This window comes from Pelecanus crispus, chromosome 3 (assembly GCF_030463565.1).
Source record: "Pelecanus crispus isolate bPelCri1 chromosome 3, bPelCri1.pri, whole genome shotgun sequence".
NCBI classification, from domain to species: Eukaryota; Metazoa; Chordata; class Aves; order Pelecaniformes; family Pelecanidae; genus Pelecanus; species Pelecanus crispus.
The window spans coordinates 86,183,530-86,201,703 of record NC_134645.1 but is presented as its reverse complement, the minus strand read 5'-3'; the positions used below and the strand labels follow the sequence as shown (position 1 = coordinate 86,201,703).

Genomic DNA, 18,174 nt, shown 5'->3' with positions numbered 1-18,174 from the left:
CCTCCTTTATAAGTCAATTAGACCATTAAGTCCTGCTTTGCTTTTTTTGTTCTCTTTAGTGTTGCCCTCTTTAAAAAATACGATCAATTCCCTTAAATAATTCAACTTAAGTGTTTACCCTGATCAGCTGTAACAATAAATTCAGACTGTTTACAAGCATAAAAGGTAGTCCCCCTCCTCATTTGATCTAATTTTACTATGCTTCAATTCCAGTGACTGCCTCTAATTGTGCAGTAAGATACACACAAAGAAAACTATGATACCCCATTGGAGAACTCATTCTGGTCAACTTTTTACCTACTTGTTCTCTGCATATTCATTCCCTCTTCACGTTTTGGTAATTACCTCAAAATCCCCAGAAATATCAGAAGCACAATCACCCCATTTTTACAACAAGGCGGTTAACACAGGATACACAGGGATGCCATCCTTCTGTCACAAAAAATGACAACACATTGATAATTATGGTAGGACTTGTACCTTTGCCATTCTAGAATATGATGCAAGAAGAAAATTTAGATCAAAAGACTTGGTGCTTTATTTTGCTTGTTCTTTGGTTTATTTTTAAGGGGAAAAAAAAAAGCAAACCACTGATTATTTAGGAAAACAGTGGTCTAAATGGAATAAACGGATTTTTCTTTTGGTTTCTTTTTTTTTTTTTCTTTTTGAGACATAACTTACAGAGGACCATAACACACACATCAGCTCTGTTCTTCTCACCTTCTTTCTTACTTTCTGTTAATAATCACGTACTTGTCATCAGTTAGCAGTTTTCCTGAGTGGATTTATGGCCTCAGATTCTTTTCTCTGAGCAGGTCCAGCTGGCAACAATACAACACCAAGCTCTTGATTAAACATTAGCTTTGTTCCCTTGTTTGCTCCTTAGAAGCTCCAACAATGAAGAACCAATAGTAGCAGAAATTTCACAAAAATCAAGAACACTGCTATGTTACGGTTCTTTGGTAAGTTTTAGAGAAGTCTAAATAACTCCAGAGCATGCTTGATGAATTTCTCTGTCTTGTCTTTTTTGCATCTAGACATCAGTTACTACTTAACATCTCTGTACCAGCTGAAGAGTACAGAAAGAGCAGCAGCCTGTTTTGTACAGAAAAATAAAGATTTGCATTAAGAGAAACTAATGGTGAGAAAGGTAATGTTATTTCTATAAATCTGTGACTTTTGTAACTCTGATCCTCTTAATTCAAATCCTATTCTACATCTTCATTCTTTTGCTTTTACTTTTCTACCTGTGATGCACAATGTATATTAAGTGGCTTCATATTAACAAGCAACACAAAAACATCCTCTCCAATTTACCTGTTTAAATTTCTAGAAATTTCTCTTCCATGGTTTGTTAGGAACAGTGCCTTTTGTTTATACTTATGTATACAATGGAAGCACAATCTTAAGTAAGCTTGATTATGAATGAATGTCCTTGTCAGCTACAAGCAGATGCACGTCCATACACATGAAAGACAGAAACGAATCTTCACAATTTAAGGGCTTCAAAGTCAGGAAATCTTTACTACCTACATTCAATCTAATTACAAGTTCTGCTCAGCAAAGTGATAGCTGAGAAATGACAGTTACCAATCATTTTCAGAGTATACCTCAGCTGCTGCACTATTATAAACACAAAGTCTCAAACTTGAGAAGATACCTGAGTAGAATCAAGCAGATCATGATCAATCAACAGTAAAGAAAGAAAAAAAAAAGTTATACAATCTTTACCTCTGATACAATGATCTTTTTTGGATATGAAAAAGCCTAGTGAAGTACAGAGCACACGCTCAAAGTGAGGTAAGGAGATTTATCCAAGATTTACAGAAAGTCTAGTGAGATACAAACAGAACAGATATGCCCAAGGTACTTGTTCAGAGCTCTACGCAAAAGGCACTTCAAAGCAGGGCTCACCACATTATTTTTTCATTTGAAGAAAATAATAATCGCTTCAATACACAGAGCAACTACCACAAAATAACAAGTTACTGAGGGGCACTGGCTTCATGGTGACTGCCTGCCTGCACACTCCACGGCAAATGCCAATCACTCCAGGTAGCCCACCCTTTAAGCTAACTACCTTCCATTACTAAATCATTACAGAGAGCTAGCTAGACCTTGGACACAAACATACATATGATTTACCAAAAAAAGGACAAGAAGATGTAACTAACTTTGTAGCATGTGTGTTCGGTATGAACTGCTTATAAATGAAATAAGGTTCTGTAACTTCAGATGCCCCTTAGATATCTAGTAGACAGAACCTACTGTTCCAGCTTCAGTTCTTCTATTACACTACAGCTTAACACCCCACAAAATCCAGCGCCATAACCTCACTTCTGTGTACCAAAAGCGTAAGCAGAAGTAACTCTTCTGCAAACGAACATGAGCAAACTCTTCTTAAAATGTTTAACGTAGAAATAAAAGCCAGAAAAAAAACTGCAGAGACATGTTTGCCCCCCATTTTGGCACTCTACTAAACAGTAGCTTTTGCAACAAGAGAAGCACAGCTATGAGAGCTTCCATGTAAAACAGAGTAGCAAGGTTGTAATACATAAGTAATGTAGCTAGTGAGAAGTAATGGAATTGCTTCCGATTCAAATTGCTGAATTTACTAGGATACGACATTTGTAAAATGTAGTAAACTACAGCAGTCTTCTCAACTGTAGCATGTAAAACCACTCCATCTTAGAGAGCAAATATGTTTCAGCAAACAATAATAACCCTGAGTCGGGGAGTTGAATAACTGTATAAAGAAGTAATTTTTACGCTGTAAATGAAAAGTATTTTAAAAAATTTGTGTTCCATGTCTCAAATACTGCTGACATACAAAGACAGTAGGGATCTAGTAATTAGTAAGTCATTCTAAAGGAGAGAATGTTGATAATTACAGTAAGTTACTGAACAGGATAATTCCCAATTATATTGCCAAATACAGTCCGTCTGGAGTACACTTCAAAACAAGAGAAAAGCTTTCACATTTGTCATTTCACTACATTGCTTAAAACAGCTGGCGAAAAATCATCAATCTTCCACAAAAGTTAATACATGCAGGCTTTTTATTTATTTTTGTTAAATCCAGAAGCTATTTTGAAAATTAAAAAAAAAATTCCTATGGTTTTTGAAACTATCTTTGAATTTTCTTAATTTACCTTCAAATTTACATGCAAAATTCTAATTCACTTCTTCATTAATGGAAAAAAAAAAACAAAAAAAACAACTTTACCAGGATTGAAAGGATTTATTGCAAAGGTTAAAAAAACTTGTTCCTACCTCCACTTTTGTTCGGTAGAGAATGAGACGCTTTAGGCTGCCCACTTTGGCTATGTGGTTGAAAGCCTGAGGTGGTATTTTATCACATGATGAGAGATTTAATTCCTGAAGATTTGGACACATTTCAGTAATGACCTCCAAGCATGTTTCATTGAGGAAATGGCCACAAGACAACTCAAGACGTACTAGTTCAGAGCCACAAACTTTCAAGAACCTGTAAAAAACACATTTCAAGTGAAAAATAAACATACTTTCAAGTGAGAGTCTGCACACTGCCAAAACTTTAAGCACGTAAACCAGGGAACAGTTCCTTTCAACAGTGAAAAGCTTGCAGACCACAGCTCTTATGTCACCTCAGCTGACTAACAAAAGACATGATTAGGTTAAAGTAAATTAATCATAACCACTCTGACGAAGTTACTTCCAAATCAAATCTGTACAAATCCAGAAGAGACCAAACTAGGTTTTGAGTTAGACGGCAATATTCAAAAAACCAAAGACAGTCTGAGAGTCAAGGCTGTTTCATCAACATTAACTTGATACCGTACATAACCTAGATATTATACAATGTTTTGTACAAAGGAATATTTGACTACATACATTTTAAGAAACACAAGAAGGCTATATAATGTTATACATGGCATAAGGAGGCTAATGTCACTAAAGCAGCCTTAAAAAGCAATTCTACCTTGAAAATTAATTACAAAAGAATCATTGGAGGTGAGAACAGTATAGAGAGGGCTTTTTATTAAATTAACATTAGTCTTGAAAACTCTGTTTCTGTTTAGAAAGTTAGAACATGCTTTCTTCTTGCCATTTACTCTGAGACAACGGAGAAAAGTACAACACAGATGTTTGAAATGCTTTTAAACAGTCCCCAAAGCCAATTTTGACAATGGCTGGCAAGTTTCCACCAATAATTTCATATTTCTCTTTATCTCAGAAAAATCTGCAAATGTAAAAATGAGGTTAAGCAAATACTTTTAAACGGATGAAATATTCAGGAGACTTTATTTTAAGACTTTCAGAAAAACATCTCATTCCTTTCATTAACAAATAAGTCAAAATCAACACTTTGTAGCTGTTCTAGAACACAGAAACTCCTAAGGACTATTTCACATAACTTTTTATAATTCCAATGAAAGTTAAGATATTAGAAGACAAAATATCCAAAATTTAGAAACTTTGACGGTCTCTGCATGAATTACACTTTCTGTCAAAGATCTTTTGTCAGAAATTCAAGTTCTATTACATCTAATCCAAGCTTTAATTAAAACCACATACGCTTATGTCCCTTTTTATTGCAAAGATAACCTTCAAACTGTGAATCAATCACTAGGCTTGTAAGTTTGATATTTATTAGGGGAAAAAACCCTCACATGTTTGCAGTGAGTTTATTATACTTTTAAGTTTCTCCAGTAGAAAAAAATGAGTTCCTAACCTATGGGCTGCAATGAGTTGCCCTTGTAACTCCCTAGAACAATGGAGCTACTTGTGAGAGAGCATGAAGTAGTTTCTCATAATAAATATTCTGATCTGCTCTATTACCAGTCCTAGCCTACAAAAACCTTTGTGCAGACAAAGCAGCTTTAGGTTATGACACTTTCACCACAAAGTTAGTATTACTTTTTGGGTTTAACCAATACAACAGAAATGCCAGAGAGACAAGACGCTTCTGCTTGCACAAAAACACCTATTGCTACAAGTAAACAGGTACTAGCCTTCCTAAGACTTTGCTCCTGCTGAAACTTAGGATGAAATAGCTGCTGGTCTTAAAAGCAGACACATTCAGGGAGGCATTCCTTAATGACACTAACGGCAGCACAGGACTTGAAGTCCATCTTTCAAGAGCCAAGTTTTCAAACCTCCTCTTTTCCTTATTTTTTCATTACTCACTCAAGTCATACTTGCCATTCATCATCACCTTTCTTTATTCCTTTCATCTTGGGCATTGCATGGCCTTTGATTATGCAGATCCTATGCAATATGGAGGGGAAAGGAGATTCCAGGGTGGCATCTCCATCCCTGGAGGTTTCCAAGAGTCACGTGAAACCTTGACTAATCCGATCTAGCACTGGGGACACTGGCACTTCAAGTGGGAGCTTGGAGTAGATGACCTTCAGAGATCCCTAACATCCAACATTTCTATGAGCCTATGCAAACAGAAACAAAAAGAGGGTCTGAGACATGAAAGGGGAGACATAAGCCCCAGAGCCACAGGGGTTCTGCCAAGGATGGTCTTCAAATCTACTCTTCCACTATTTTTGTCTAACTCTGCAGTCTCTCTTTGGGATCTATTTTAGCTTGTAAAATCAGAGTTTATCAAACACCAATAACTTATTTGCTGTTTTCATACTGGATACAGTGCATTCACCTAGACTGGTAAGTCTTCTTATGGGAGTGTCAGCTGAAATGATATGACAATTCACAGCAATCAACATCAGGTATTTAAACATTAGACTGCTGTTTTAGGCTAGCAATACAATTCAACACTGCCATGGAGAAACACAGGACAGAAATCCCCTGGAAATCAGAGTAGAGACATACGAATTCATTGCTGATTACCAATTAGCCAATTTCTCTATTTAATGAGTGCTTTAACAATACATTCACACAACTTCTTTCATCAACAAATTACCAGGTTTGTTTGAATGGTGGTATTTTCCACAAAACCTTGTCAATCGCCACTTATTAAACCTCTAGCTTTTAATTTGCTAACAGATAAATATTTTATGAATTACTCCATTACAATAATGGCTGTTAGGTTAACTGCCATATAATTTAACAGGGCTTGGCTGTTATAAGTGTTGGTACAGATCAACGCTTTTCTTCTTCTAGGTCTATTAAAAGTTAACATTACCAGGTCAGGGAAACACTCATTTCACCTCCTAGACTTGTAGAAGAACTCCAGGCTCACCAGCTTGAGGAGTTATTATCTTCATAACATTTTATTTAAATTCATTACACTTGAAACACACAGGCAGAGCAAACACAGTGATAGCAACAAGCACTGCACTTTGTGGCTTTGCTGCTTTTTTGGAAAAGGTTATTTAGGAGACATTAAACACAAAGGCAAGGGGATAAAGGACATGCAGCAGGGTACAAGAACAAGCTGACAGGCACGAAGTACAGGTACGAACAGAAACAGGAGGAGGAATTTGAGGAAGTCAGCAACCAGCACAGGGCAGAGAACATTGGGCAGAACTGCAGAGTTCTCTGAATGATCAAGCCACCCCAATCTTTGTTTGCACTTAACAGGCTGCTCAGGACAGAAGCTTTTGCCAACGTCTTTCCACATGGATCTCCAAAGCCATATGGCAAGGTAGGACATGTGTTCTCATACTTCACTGGATGCCTGGCTCTGATTTAGTTCATTTGAAAACAATCCCCCAAAAAAGCACCTGCTACCCAAATCAACATTTCTTCACATATCTCTCCTTTAATCACTGAGGACTGACTGGTTCCTGGTTTTAGTGTCTCCTCCTTTCTGCAGTCATCCATCCCTTTGGTTTTGCTTTTATTGTCAATATTTTATACACACAATTTCTGAAGTGATTTCCCCTCATGTTTGTTATGAAATATGACTGACTAAACAACCCAGAATAATGTGAACATGTACATTTATTTTGCTAGACAGTGGATTGGGCCTTTCCCTCTAAGTTCATCTGCATTCTAGACTGCAGTATTTCAGGGGTTTTTTTGCTTGCTGGTTTTTTTGTTTTTTGGCATTGTGGGGTTTTTTTTGGGGGGTGGGGGTGGTGTTTTTTGTTTGGTTTGGGTTTTTTGGTTTTGTTGTTTTGGGATTTTTTAATAAAAAAAGCAAACTCACTTTCCATTACCTTCTGCCTGCTCTAAAGAACTGCTGCTTATTTTCCCTACCCTTCATCTTCAGCTTTTGAGAAGTAAGTTAGTCCTACTGAAATCGTTCTGAAACATTAAATATATCTATTAGGACGCTAATTTGCTCATGCTGATGTTAAACCCATCATGATCATGGGGTCACTTAGTCTATTAACAACTTCCAATCTTGTAATTCATGTCTCTATCATAAGCAAATCCGATGAGCCAAAGAAGATCCAAACTTAAAATACCAAGGTACAAGAGACAGCACCCTTCATGTCAGCAGTGGCTGCATAAGACCTCACAAACAAAATTCTTAAAATACCTTTAGATGTATGCTTATGAGGGTACTGAACACATCACATTTGCTCCAATGGTTTCTAATGGAACTGCACTGGATCCAAAACTTACAGCATAATGATCCTTGCTTACTTGATATCCCACAGTTCAAAGTTACTGAAAACTGTACAACAAGTAGGGATCACAGTCCAGTTCTCTCTCATCTACTCATCATTCCTAAACACGAATAGCTACCTCATTTTATATTCCTTTAGTACAATTATCCCCACAGGTTTCAATCATGCTGTTTTTACCAAATCTATTTTCAGTGAAAATCTTAGGTACTCATTTTGTAGTCATTGACATATAAACTGCTGAATTTGGTGTACAAGAGTGTGGGGGGAAGCACCTTCCATCTATGAACAACATAGGGTTGGACAGATTGCTTTCTTTCCTTTAGCACTTTCCCTTGTAGTGTTACCTCATGCTAGCATCCAAGTCAGGGATGTTACCTCCATTACTTGACAGATATAACGTTGCCCTATTTGCCTAACCCTCCTTGGTATCACCCTCCTAGAACCAGTATTTCATTAAAACAACTGTTGCAGTTTGCTTCAAGTCAATTACACGCTCCCTCCAGCTACTTAGGTCTGCTTTCCAGAGCCAGCTACCAGACAAGAATAATATCACACACGCACACCCCCCTCAACCCAACCAATTGGATATTCTTCCTCATTTCACTTCCCACGTAGTTAGCGATAGGACGAGAGGAAATGGGCTCAAGCTGCGCCAGGGGAGGTTTAGGTTGGAAATTAGGAAAAATTTCTTCACGGAAAGGGTAGTCAAGCATTGGAACAGGCTGTCCAGAGAGGTGGTGGAGTCACCATACCTGGAAGCTTTCAAAAAACGGGTAGACATGGCACTTTGGGACATGGTTTAGTCTAGCCTGCCCTTGACTGGTTTAGTGTGGACTTGGTAGTGTAGGTTAATGGTTGGACTGGATGATCTTAAAGGTCTTTTCCAACCTAAACGATTCTACGATTCTATGATTCTAGATCTTGAGGTCATCTCTTTCTTACTACAACTCTGTCAATATTATTACTCGCACAGATTTGGCAGAGAACTTCATAATCCCAACCTGTCTTGCAGTTACAGTCTTGCATTTAATCCAAGGCCATACCAGAGGTACCATTCCTGTATCCCTGGCAGCTTCTATTGTCTACTGCTCTAAAATCTTCTATTTTCCCTTCAGTCTTCCTAATTAAGGAGATGGTTTACTCACTTTACACAGAAGGCTTACATATTTGAATAAAATCAACACCTAATGTTCTACGAAACTTTAAACTTCATGCACTTTTCCGTTTTCTCTCCCCAAACACTGAAACACATTCCTCCTCCTTTCAGTGAGTTGTTTTCCACTCTAGGTAGTTTCCAAAGTTGTGGTGACTGCATATATGCATGGCGGCTTTTGATACTTCCATTCATCAGCAGACACCAACTTCTGGGATCATGGGCTTTGCACTGATAGTGTAATTAATATAAAAAATTCCAAGTGTCTAATTGACTCTGGATCATAACATGCTATACCAGCCTTACAGCAGAGATCTGAGGACCTAAAGGAACTTTGACAGATTTACTTACGTAATTTAAAACAATGAGATTTGGCTTGTGGAATTACATTTTAACATATTTCTTAAAGTCATGTCCAGATATTTCTATACTCACAATGACATTTTTCCTTTTGGGACTACTGTGTAACACAGCAGCAGCAGCAGCATGTAGTACAGATAATTTTAACAGAAGTGTTAAGACTGCTATGACTGGAGAACAAATGGGTAGACACAGGTGTAGAAGCACGAGAAAGAAGAAACAGCAAAGTGAGGGCTGGTAGAGCAGCATCTGTTAGTGGAAGTTAAATTAGCAGGTCATCAAGGTCCTTGAATGTGCAGTTTCTCAGGACATGCAAATTAGGAGATGAAGGACGGAGGTGGCACAGAATGGCGAGACTACACGCTGGACAAATTGGTTTGGACACATTGGTTGTCTTGGTGCATCCAAGTATGCACGCCTGAGAGTGAGACTGAGTAACATTTTTTTTTTTTTAAATGAAGTCACCTTCCCTTCCTGTAAGACATGTTATTTTCTACTCTAGCATGTATTAAACTTTTTTTTTTTGCCAGCAAACCTTAAAACATTTCACACAAGTAAGGAGAATAGTAAGTACCTGATCTTGTGCTTTTCTCAACACAGATTGAGCTATTTCAATAAAAACATACAAAACAAACATTATTACTTAATCTCAGTTACAGCAACCCTAGGTTTTACTAAAAACTGTGGAAATTAAAAAAGAGAGGCAGACATGATTTTTAATTGAGAATGCCTGTCAAGTCACATGTTACTCCTATCTTCTGTGACTGAGTATTTGATGCATGTTTCAGTAATTTCTCTGACCTTCCTGCTAGTTTGATTCGTAGCAAAGCCTCACCAAGTCAAACGTTGTCAAAATACACCTCTATTAAACAGCAACTAAAGCCTTCAAATGTTAACAGCAACAAAATTGTTAAAGAAATATTCCTGGATATGCTTGACATGCAAACACGGCATCACTAACCTGAAAACAAAACACTATTGATTCATTTTCACAGTATAAAATATTAGAAATATAAATCCTAACACCTCAGATATTTAAAGCAAAATAGTTTAGACAATCTAATGACATTATCAGTGATACAAAGAAATCCATGTGCAGAACTCTGTTTTTAAACTGTCATCATTCTTGAGCTGTTTAAACCTTAGAGCATTTATTCAGCGTCTTGATATTTAGTATGCCTCCAGTCAACTTGCCTCACTTTTCTTATATAGGTCTTATCCTCCAACGCTGATATTCCCCTGGCATGAAGAAATTCACCATACCTCTAATGCCAAGAGAAATGCAGTGTTGCTTATGTAATGCTTGCTGTGAAATCTTTGTTTATTCCCTGCCACTTTGCATTCCAGACACTTGAGACTGCTCAGATACTCATTTGTCTTTCACTTTTCCATATACTTTTAGTTCAATCTGAATGATAAAGTTTAGTTAATTTATATTGTATGCTGAAATGAAAACTTTATGATAGTCATTTTTAGCCCTAAGGAGTAGATGTTATCAATAAGTTAAAACACCTTCAGCTTTGCCTCAGGATGTTCATATGCCTGAAGCATTCTATCTCCTCATGATAATACAGTACTTGCTTCAGTCACATTTCTTAAAATTACTCTTAAAAATTTTCTACTTGAATACATTTTTGCAAGAAAATACATATTTTCAATTATTTCTTACAATCATGTCTACACGCACCTTTTAAAGACAACACACAAATTTACACAAGCTACTTCCTTCAAGACTGTCATAGGAAACCACAGATAAACATTTCTGAAAGATATTTGCCAAAATAAAATTCAAGCAAAAGTAGCATTTAAATATGCCCTGAGTTGCAGAAATCATAACCTAAAGTGTATAATTGTAAGAATGAAACTAACTATACAAGTTTTGATTTCAGCAGTGCCAACTGCAGCGAAAAGTGCAAAAATAAAGAAAACAAAATAAAAAACAGGCCCTGTAAAAGTGAAATTCTGTTATCTGTGAGGAAAAGGTATTTTTGTTTTAGCATTTTGCTGTTTCTGTACTGCAGCCATTTGTAGTGTTTGCGAAGAAGTTATTTACAAATTCTATTTAGCAAATAATGTTTTTTCTCCTTGAATTGACAAATATAGGTTGGCCTTTTGAAAACAGCATAACGGAGTCCTTCAAATTGTTACAACTTCTAGGCAGAATTCTTTACACCTCCAAGTAGTTGGTTTGACAGCCATTCATGGTCGCTTATGCAGCGACTTACCACAAAATTTATAAACTTGAAGTATTGAAATAAGCAATTTAGGCTTGTTTGAACTCAACCTCAAGTTACAAGACAACTTTTTCACCAATTAAATCCAAAATAAAAGATGCAGCTTGGTACTGTATAGGCACACCTTATTGCCTTATTTAAAAATTTCTGTTGCAAAAAGAAATAGAGAATACCAAGACCAGAGAGGGAGCCGAAGAGAGCAGGATAAAGAAAACACAACAAACTGATTTAGAAACATTCATGCAGGAAGCAGCAAGAGAAGATTTTACACTAATAAATGTAGTGGTACATGTCTTCTACTGTTACGTACAGAGACAGACAGAAATACATATTTAATTTCTGCAAAAGACAATTAGAGTCTGAAAATCTGATTAAGTTTTCAGTAACAGTTAACACCAGCAGGTAACTGATAAAAGCAGCAATGCACTCTCCCCAGCCAATGGAGAACCTCCTCTGCAAGACTCATATTCTGAAGAGTAAACTAGAAAGAAAATTTAAGTGTGAAATAGAATTCATAGGGAAGTCAAAGTACCGCCATTCTTTGGAAACTCTGTTTTGCATATGTCCCAAAAGTCAGGCTGGGTGAGGAACATCTAGAGTTCCAAAAGGAAAAATTGTGGGACTTCATGACTACGTGTCCTAGATGCTGCAATATCCACATGGTGGTGGTTTCTTAATGACAGCCAGTGCAATAAAACTAAAACATTACTTTGAGGAACAATATCTCTTACCAGGAAACTACTTTTTTGAAGAAAGTTACATTAATGCTTTTGAAAAGCAAGTGTTGTTCTAATAAGTCTCCTGTATTGATAGATACTTCCATAGCAAATGAGCGGCAGATTTTTCCTTTCCTGGAGGCCAGCAAATTTGACAAACCTGCTGATGAAGAATGTCAAAAGGAAAATTTGTGTTTGGAGATACTACTAGAAAGACACTTCTACAGAACAAAGAGTTGCAAAATTATTTCTGTATTAGGAAAAAGAAAACTTTCAAAACCAGACCTAGTTACAGTGGAGAATTTTTGATTCAGATGTGAAAATTCTGAGCAGAAGTCACACCTGAAAATTATTTAGCTTACAACTTTGTTTCAAAAATTTGATTGAACTGCATCTTCCATTCCCAGACTGTTTGTATCTCTTCCAAGAAATACTTTTTCCTAGAAATACAGATACCTTCACAATTGTATCAGTGTCCAAGAACACTTTTCCCCCTTTTTACAAATAAATATCACCTGTAATAATGAATACAAATTGACCATGTATATTCACAGATTATTAATAGTCAAACAATGAATATTTATTATTTTAGAAATACTGACTACACGTAAGTGCTGTTATTAGTTCAGCACTGAAGTAAAAAAAAAAGTCATTAGCAATAAAGCCATTTTCAACTAACTGGAAGTCAGAAATGCCAGAATTGCAAAGTTTATAATTCTCTGAATTTGGACATTAATTTCTTTCAAGCCTACAAAAATTTTTAGCAGTACTGCATGTTCAAAAAAAAAAAAAGACAATTTTAAAAAATTGCCATGAAGATGCACATACTTTAAGTTTTCAAAAGACAGATTTAATAGCTAAGCATCAGAAAGCAAGCACTTCATGAATTCAGAGTTGAATTCTCAATTAAAGGTTACATATTTATCCTCTGCATAATGTATCTAAAATGAAATCCAAATTTAGGACAAATGTTTGTACCCCATTCAACAACTAGCTGATGTCTATCTCCTTTTTCTACCAACAAGCACAAAAGAGCATAGGGCTCTTGGATTATACTGGAAGGTCAGAAAAAAGAAAGCGACATTCTCATCTTGACAAAGTATTGCTTCAAATTATTATACTTCCCCAGGGAAGGCACCCAGGCACCAACGGAAAGAAAACATTTGAATACTTGATTTAACCTTGTTATTCAGAAAACAAATGAGAGTTAAGACAATTTTTTTTAGATATATTAAACATTTCTGTTTCTTATCAGTCAAGTTGTGCTTTCACCTGCCATTGCTGATTACCTCTTAGTTGAAGCAGCAATTTTTGCTTAAATGAAATGCATTGAAAGATGCTGTTTAACTAATGCAAACAAGCAAAGAAGCAAGAAATGATATGTTAAGAAAGCAGAGAACACGGCTGTTATACAGACAAGAATCCCTGCGAATTTGCTATTTTAATGACCTACAGCACAGTCATATTTTCAGCTCCGTGGAAGATGCACATGCAAGCTCCCTGTTTCCCAACAGGGCTAATGTTTTAAATCATTTTTATGAAAATATTTGCATTTACATTGCACTCCAGTGATTACTGAGGGCCCATACCTTGTAAGCATGCACTGTGATCAGTTTATTACTGCAGCCATTCTAATACAGCCCTACTGATGACTCATCTGTACAAAGAACAACCACAAACCTTCTCTTCGTGAGACGGATTTTTGACAGCTTGGTTCCAGTGGAGTCTTTTAGAAGCCCAAGCGAAAGCAAAACACTGCTCCCCCTGGAAGAAGCCTTTCAGTCACAGGTAGTTTGGCACATGCAGACTCAACATACTGAAACAGACTTCTGCTATATCTACTATCTCTTACTGTTTTAGCCGTTGTTTTTTTTTACATCATAACAATCACACCCTTTATAGTAAATCAAAGACATTTACTGTCTTTTAATAAGGTTTCAAATACTTAGTAACAGCAGCTCTGCAAACAGAGCTAGTCAAAATACTTCAGTACGTTTAGCACTGACCTGCTAAATCCAGAAACAGAGATGGCTCCCCTGTTTCCAGTCCAAGATAAATTCAGCCACTGGATGAGAGTGCAGCGAGACTGTAGGTATTCCAGAGACGTGTCATTAATCCTTGCCCAGTAAGGTTGTAAACTGAGATGAATGTACTGTAGAGGATCACAGCAATGTTGATATAGTAGCTTACAAGTTTGCGCTAGTCTACACAGGTCTGGAACTGTAAGGTGACTCAAAATCAACTGGATGAGCTATATTAAAAACAGAAAAAAAGTCATAGATGGTCATATAGCACTTGAAATGTTAAGAGAAAACTGCAAAGAAATAAGAAAAGATGTTCTAACTTCAAAGAAAAGTAAATCCTTTTACTTAAAAGTAACTTCTGAAATAAATCATTTATTAACTGTTAAATAGGACTGGCACTGCCTTCTCAATTTGACAACACATTAAACAAGAAACGAAAAAGCAGATCAGCATATGAAAGTGACAGGAAGCTTTCAAATTAGAAGTTTCTTTACCCATGCTAATTTAAACAGAGATATATATGTAAACACCATGTTTACATATTTCCCTTCACAATGTCTGCACTGCAGTTGATCAGAACACTGAATTGGCATCCTCTTTCTTCTCTGGATTTGGTTTTTAAGATGGCAGAATATTTGCAGAGTACATGGAAAAACCATACCATGTCCCAGTTTCCCCAAACCCTGAGCTGATTTCAGATTTATTCCTCTGCTCCCTGCTTTAAAAATCAGTGTTTTGTCTTCTACCTTATATCCTCTCCCATCCATGCTGGACTATGCAACTACGTAAAAAAATTCAACATACTCAGATCTCCTTTTAAAAAGTAATCTCTTCTTTGCTGAAATTCTCTGAGAGCATTTTTGTTCTATGTCAGAGGCAAACCTGAAAGGCAAAACCCCTTTTTTACCTTTATCAGATTGAATCATCTTAGCTTCAGAATAATCACTAGCCCTTCTGACTAGCACCAGTACACGTTTTTATAATGACTTATCTCACACTCAGAAATTAAGAAATATCCTGACTCCTATCATGCTCTGTTTTCCTTTCTAAAGGAAGATCAACACAGACACATAAATACCCACTTAAGGAAATAATAAAAACGCTCAACAACAACAAAAAAAATCTCCTGAGAGAAAATGCACTTGAAAAATGAAATCTAAAAATTAATGTTTACTTTACCAGGACTGTCTTTAACAGCTATAAGTACCTGCACTCAAGTTATGTAACTAAAATTGGCTAAGTGTTTTCAAGCAGAGTGGGAAACAATAACTTGCTGAAATGAATCAGTGTAAATTAAAAAAGAAAAAAAAAACCCAACCCACAAACCAGCTTAAACTGAAGAGAGTCCTCTGGCCCTTTCAAAATACCACAATGTTTCATTTTAATGTCTTATAAGGATTCATAAGACAAACCCGCCAAAAATCAGAATAAAATGCTTGACATAAAATGAAAACGAAGCTGTTTGTGAGATCCAAACAGATTGTACTTCCAACGTACCAGTTTATGCAGCTAGCTTCCGCCTCCCCTCCTCCCCCCTTCATTTTTGGAAGAGAAGAAATAAGAAAACAATCCAACTTCCTGCAAAATGAAAAATGTTACTTCCTACTCAGCTCCAGATTTAGTATTTGGATTTCAAACACAAATCTACGACTCTCTAAAAAATTTAACTTCAAATCCAATGCCAAAATACAGTGTTTGCATATACTCCAGTTTCTCTCAAGCTTGATCTCAAGCCTTCCCTCCTCCCTTCTCCTCGCTCCTCCTTCCTCCTAAAAACAACCCAGGCTTTTTGTCTCTGCAGGTGCCTGGAACTCTCACCTCAGCTTGATGCAGAGGATCTGCGTAGTCATTTCAATGTAACAGCAATATATATATATATATTTTTAAAAAATATACATAGTAACTGCAGTTAATATATTGTAATCAACAAAGTTTGCTCCCAACTGACATTTAGTTTGTTGGCATTTTGGTATCTGAGAGAGAGCAAACTAACTAGGAACTAACATAGATACAATCCCAAGTTAATATCTTGATTTTTTGCTTGGCTTAGACCCATACTTCAGCTCAGAAGTTACTTAGCACAGTTTTGTTTGTCATTCTAATAGTAGATACCTAAACATATACCTATTTCTCTAGGGCCATCAATTCACTTTAAATAATTTTCAGTATTCTGAAAGACAGCTCCAAACTATTCTGCAATCTTTCAGCTATTTCACACTCTGTAAGCCACCTAAATATCTATTTTATGAATGTCTTTTCCCTCAGATTTTTCCCATGCTTATTTAGTAAGTTTTCTAGAGCAGAGTGTGCAGCAGCAAAGGCTGCAGTTAGCTAAATTTATGTCTACAATTAATGTGGCATAGTAATGTCTGATAAAAACAAAGTAACAAATTTTGTTCAGTGGGGGGAAAAAAAGTTATTTTGTGACTTCTGAACAGTGAAGATAATGGTGAATGAAACTATAAATGCCTCACCAATGTCCCTTTACACTAACTGATGATTTCAATGACTATTTCATAACATACAGGATGTTGCAATCTTTCCACATCTGATATGAAATCTCTTACCACATGAATGTCTTAATCAGAAAAAATAATCCTTCTTTATTTTTCACTGAAATTATGCTACTTCATAATATCTAGAATGAAAAAAATATAATGAAATGTCACTACTATGACATTAAGATACAAAGCACTTTTTTCCTGGCTTTTGATTAAACACAGATAACAGGTTCCAAACCTACAGGCTAATAACCATTAATCACTGTTAATCTGGAGTCTGGTGTCTCTCAGAAATCTGATCTTTATGTATGTGTATCCTAGCATAAAGTACAATTTGATACCATAATGAGTATGTGGCATGATGTGCTGTATCGTGCTATACCGTGTTCATGGCAATTCCAAGAATGCTACAGAATTACGTAGCTGCTTTGAAAACTAATTCTCTAACGCAGTTTCTCACAAACTGTTTTTACTCTGTATTTATGAAAAATTATGGCAACCATTATTGTTTCACACTTTCTTATAAATCCACCAGTAAAAACAAAGATTATTGGAAAAACAATACAAAGGAATATAAAGAGGAAAACAAAATGTAATTGATACAGCACTGATTGCCTTTTTTAGGCCGTGATGGACCAAAAGCACAAAAGTACTTTCTCTCCCATTTCCAGGGCAGACATGGCATATACCGCTTTAGAGACATGGTGAGATCGACACCCACTACAGTGAAAACCTCCAAAAACTGGTTTCCAAATCATAAGTCTCCACAACAATTCAACAACAGTATACAAATTCCTTGTGTGCTGTTTGAGCACAAAAAAGATCCTGATTAGTACCTGATCCGTGTGTGTTTTATCATCATCACAGTCCCTGATTGCAGCATCTTACATATATGCATATATTTTGAATTATAAATTAAAAAATATAACATCTTAAAAAAACCAGACATCTCACCCATTGCATCAAAGTTTGCTTATAAGCTCAGACAGGATCTCCGTCACACTCTTTAATACATGGGGTAAAACTTTACTAATGGTGTAGCTTCTAATAGTACTTACCTACCCAAAAGTTTCTCCATTTTTTTTAAGCTTTTTTGCTGAATAACACCAAGCAATAACCATTTGTACCCCATAAAATACTTTCTGTGGCTAGAGGACAATAATGCAGAACTTGATTTGGCCAGAAAATATTGCCTGGATGCTGGTCAAACCTAGAATATCTTCACTTTCTACAGATTTCCTCTTTCAGTTCTTCAACATGAGTCCCTCCAATATGAAAATATATTGGTCTAAGCAAACCACTCATTCAGAAACACACAAATGAATGACTTGCAATTTTTTTCATTCTGCAGCCAGAGCTGCCACAGCTTAGACACTAATTAATTAGAATTGATACTAAGACATGCTCAGACAAAGGACAAAGGATAAGTGCACAAAAAGGCAAAGGGAGAAGGCAGGAAGGAGAAGGCAGTATTCTAGGGCTTCTGACATTCCTCAACATAGTTTAAGAAAACACAGTCCCTAGCTGCACGATCCTACAGCTTGCACCAGCAAACGCATACACATTTAATAGCGCACATGAACACGTGAAAAGTGGATCTTGCAACAGTTTCACAAAACACAATAATTTAAGTCTCTCTCTTCTTTATTCTACTCAG

The 18,174-nt window shown here is 36.3% G+C and overlaps 1 protein-coding gene across 7 annotated transcripts in view; it reads right to left on the bottom strand.

Annotated features, from left to right (window-relative positions):
- Nucleotides 1–18,174, bottom strand: part of FBXL4 (F-box and leucine rich repeat protein 4) — a 62,497-nt gene that overhangs the window by 23,551 nt on the left and 20,772 nt on the right. For 6 of the 7 annotated variants that reach the window (XM_075706698.1, XM_075706695.1, XM_075706699.1 and 3 more), the window contains 3 exons: nucleotides 13,999–14,243; nucleotides 13,673–13,756; nucleotides 3,274–3,487 (listed from right to left, as the gene is read on the bottom strand). In XM_075706698.1, coding sequence (XP_075562813.1) covers nucleotides 3,274–3,487; nucleotides 13,673–13,756; nucleotides 13,999–14,243 — 543 coding nt within the window. The remainder of the gene's footprint in view (nucleotides 1–3,273; nucleotides 3,488–13,672; nucleotides 13,757–13,998; nucleotides 14,244–18,174) is intronic. The other variant, XM_075706700.1, reaches the window with a different exon arrangement.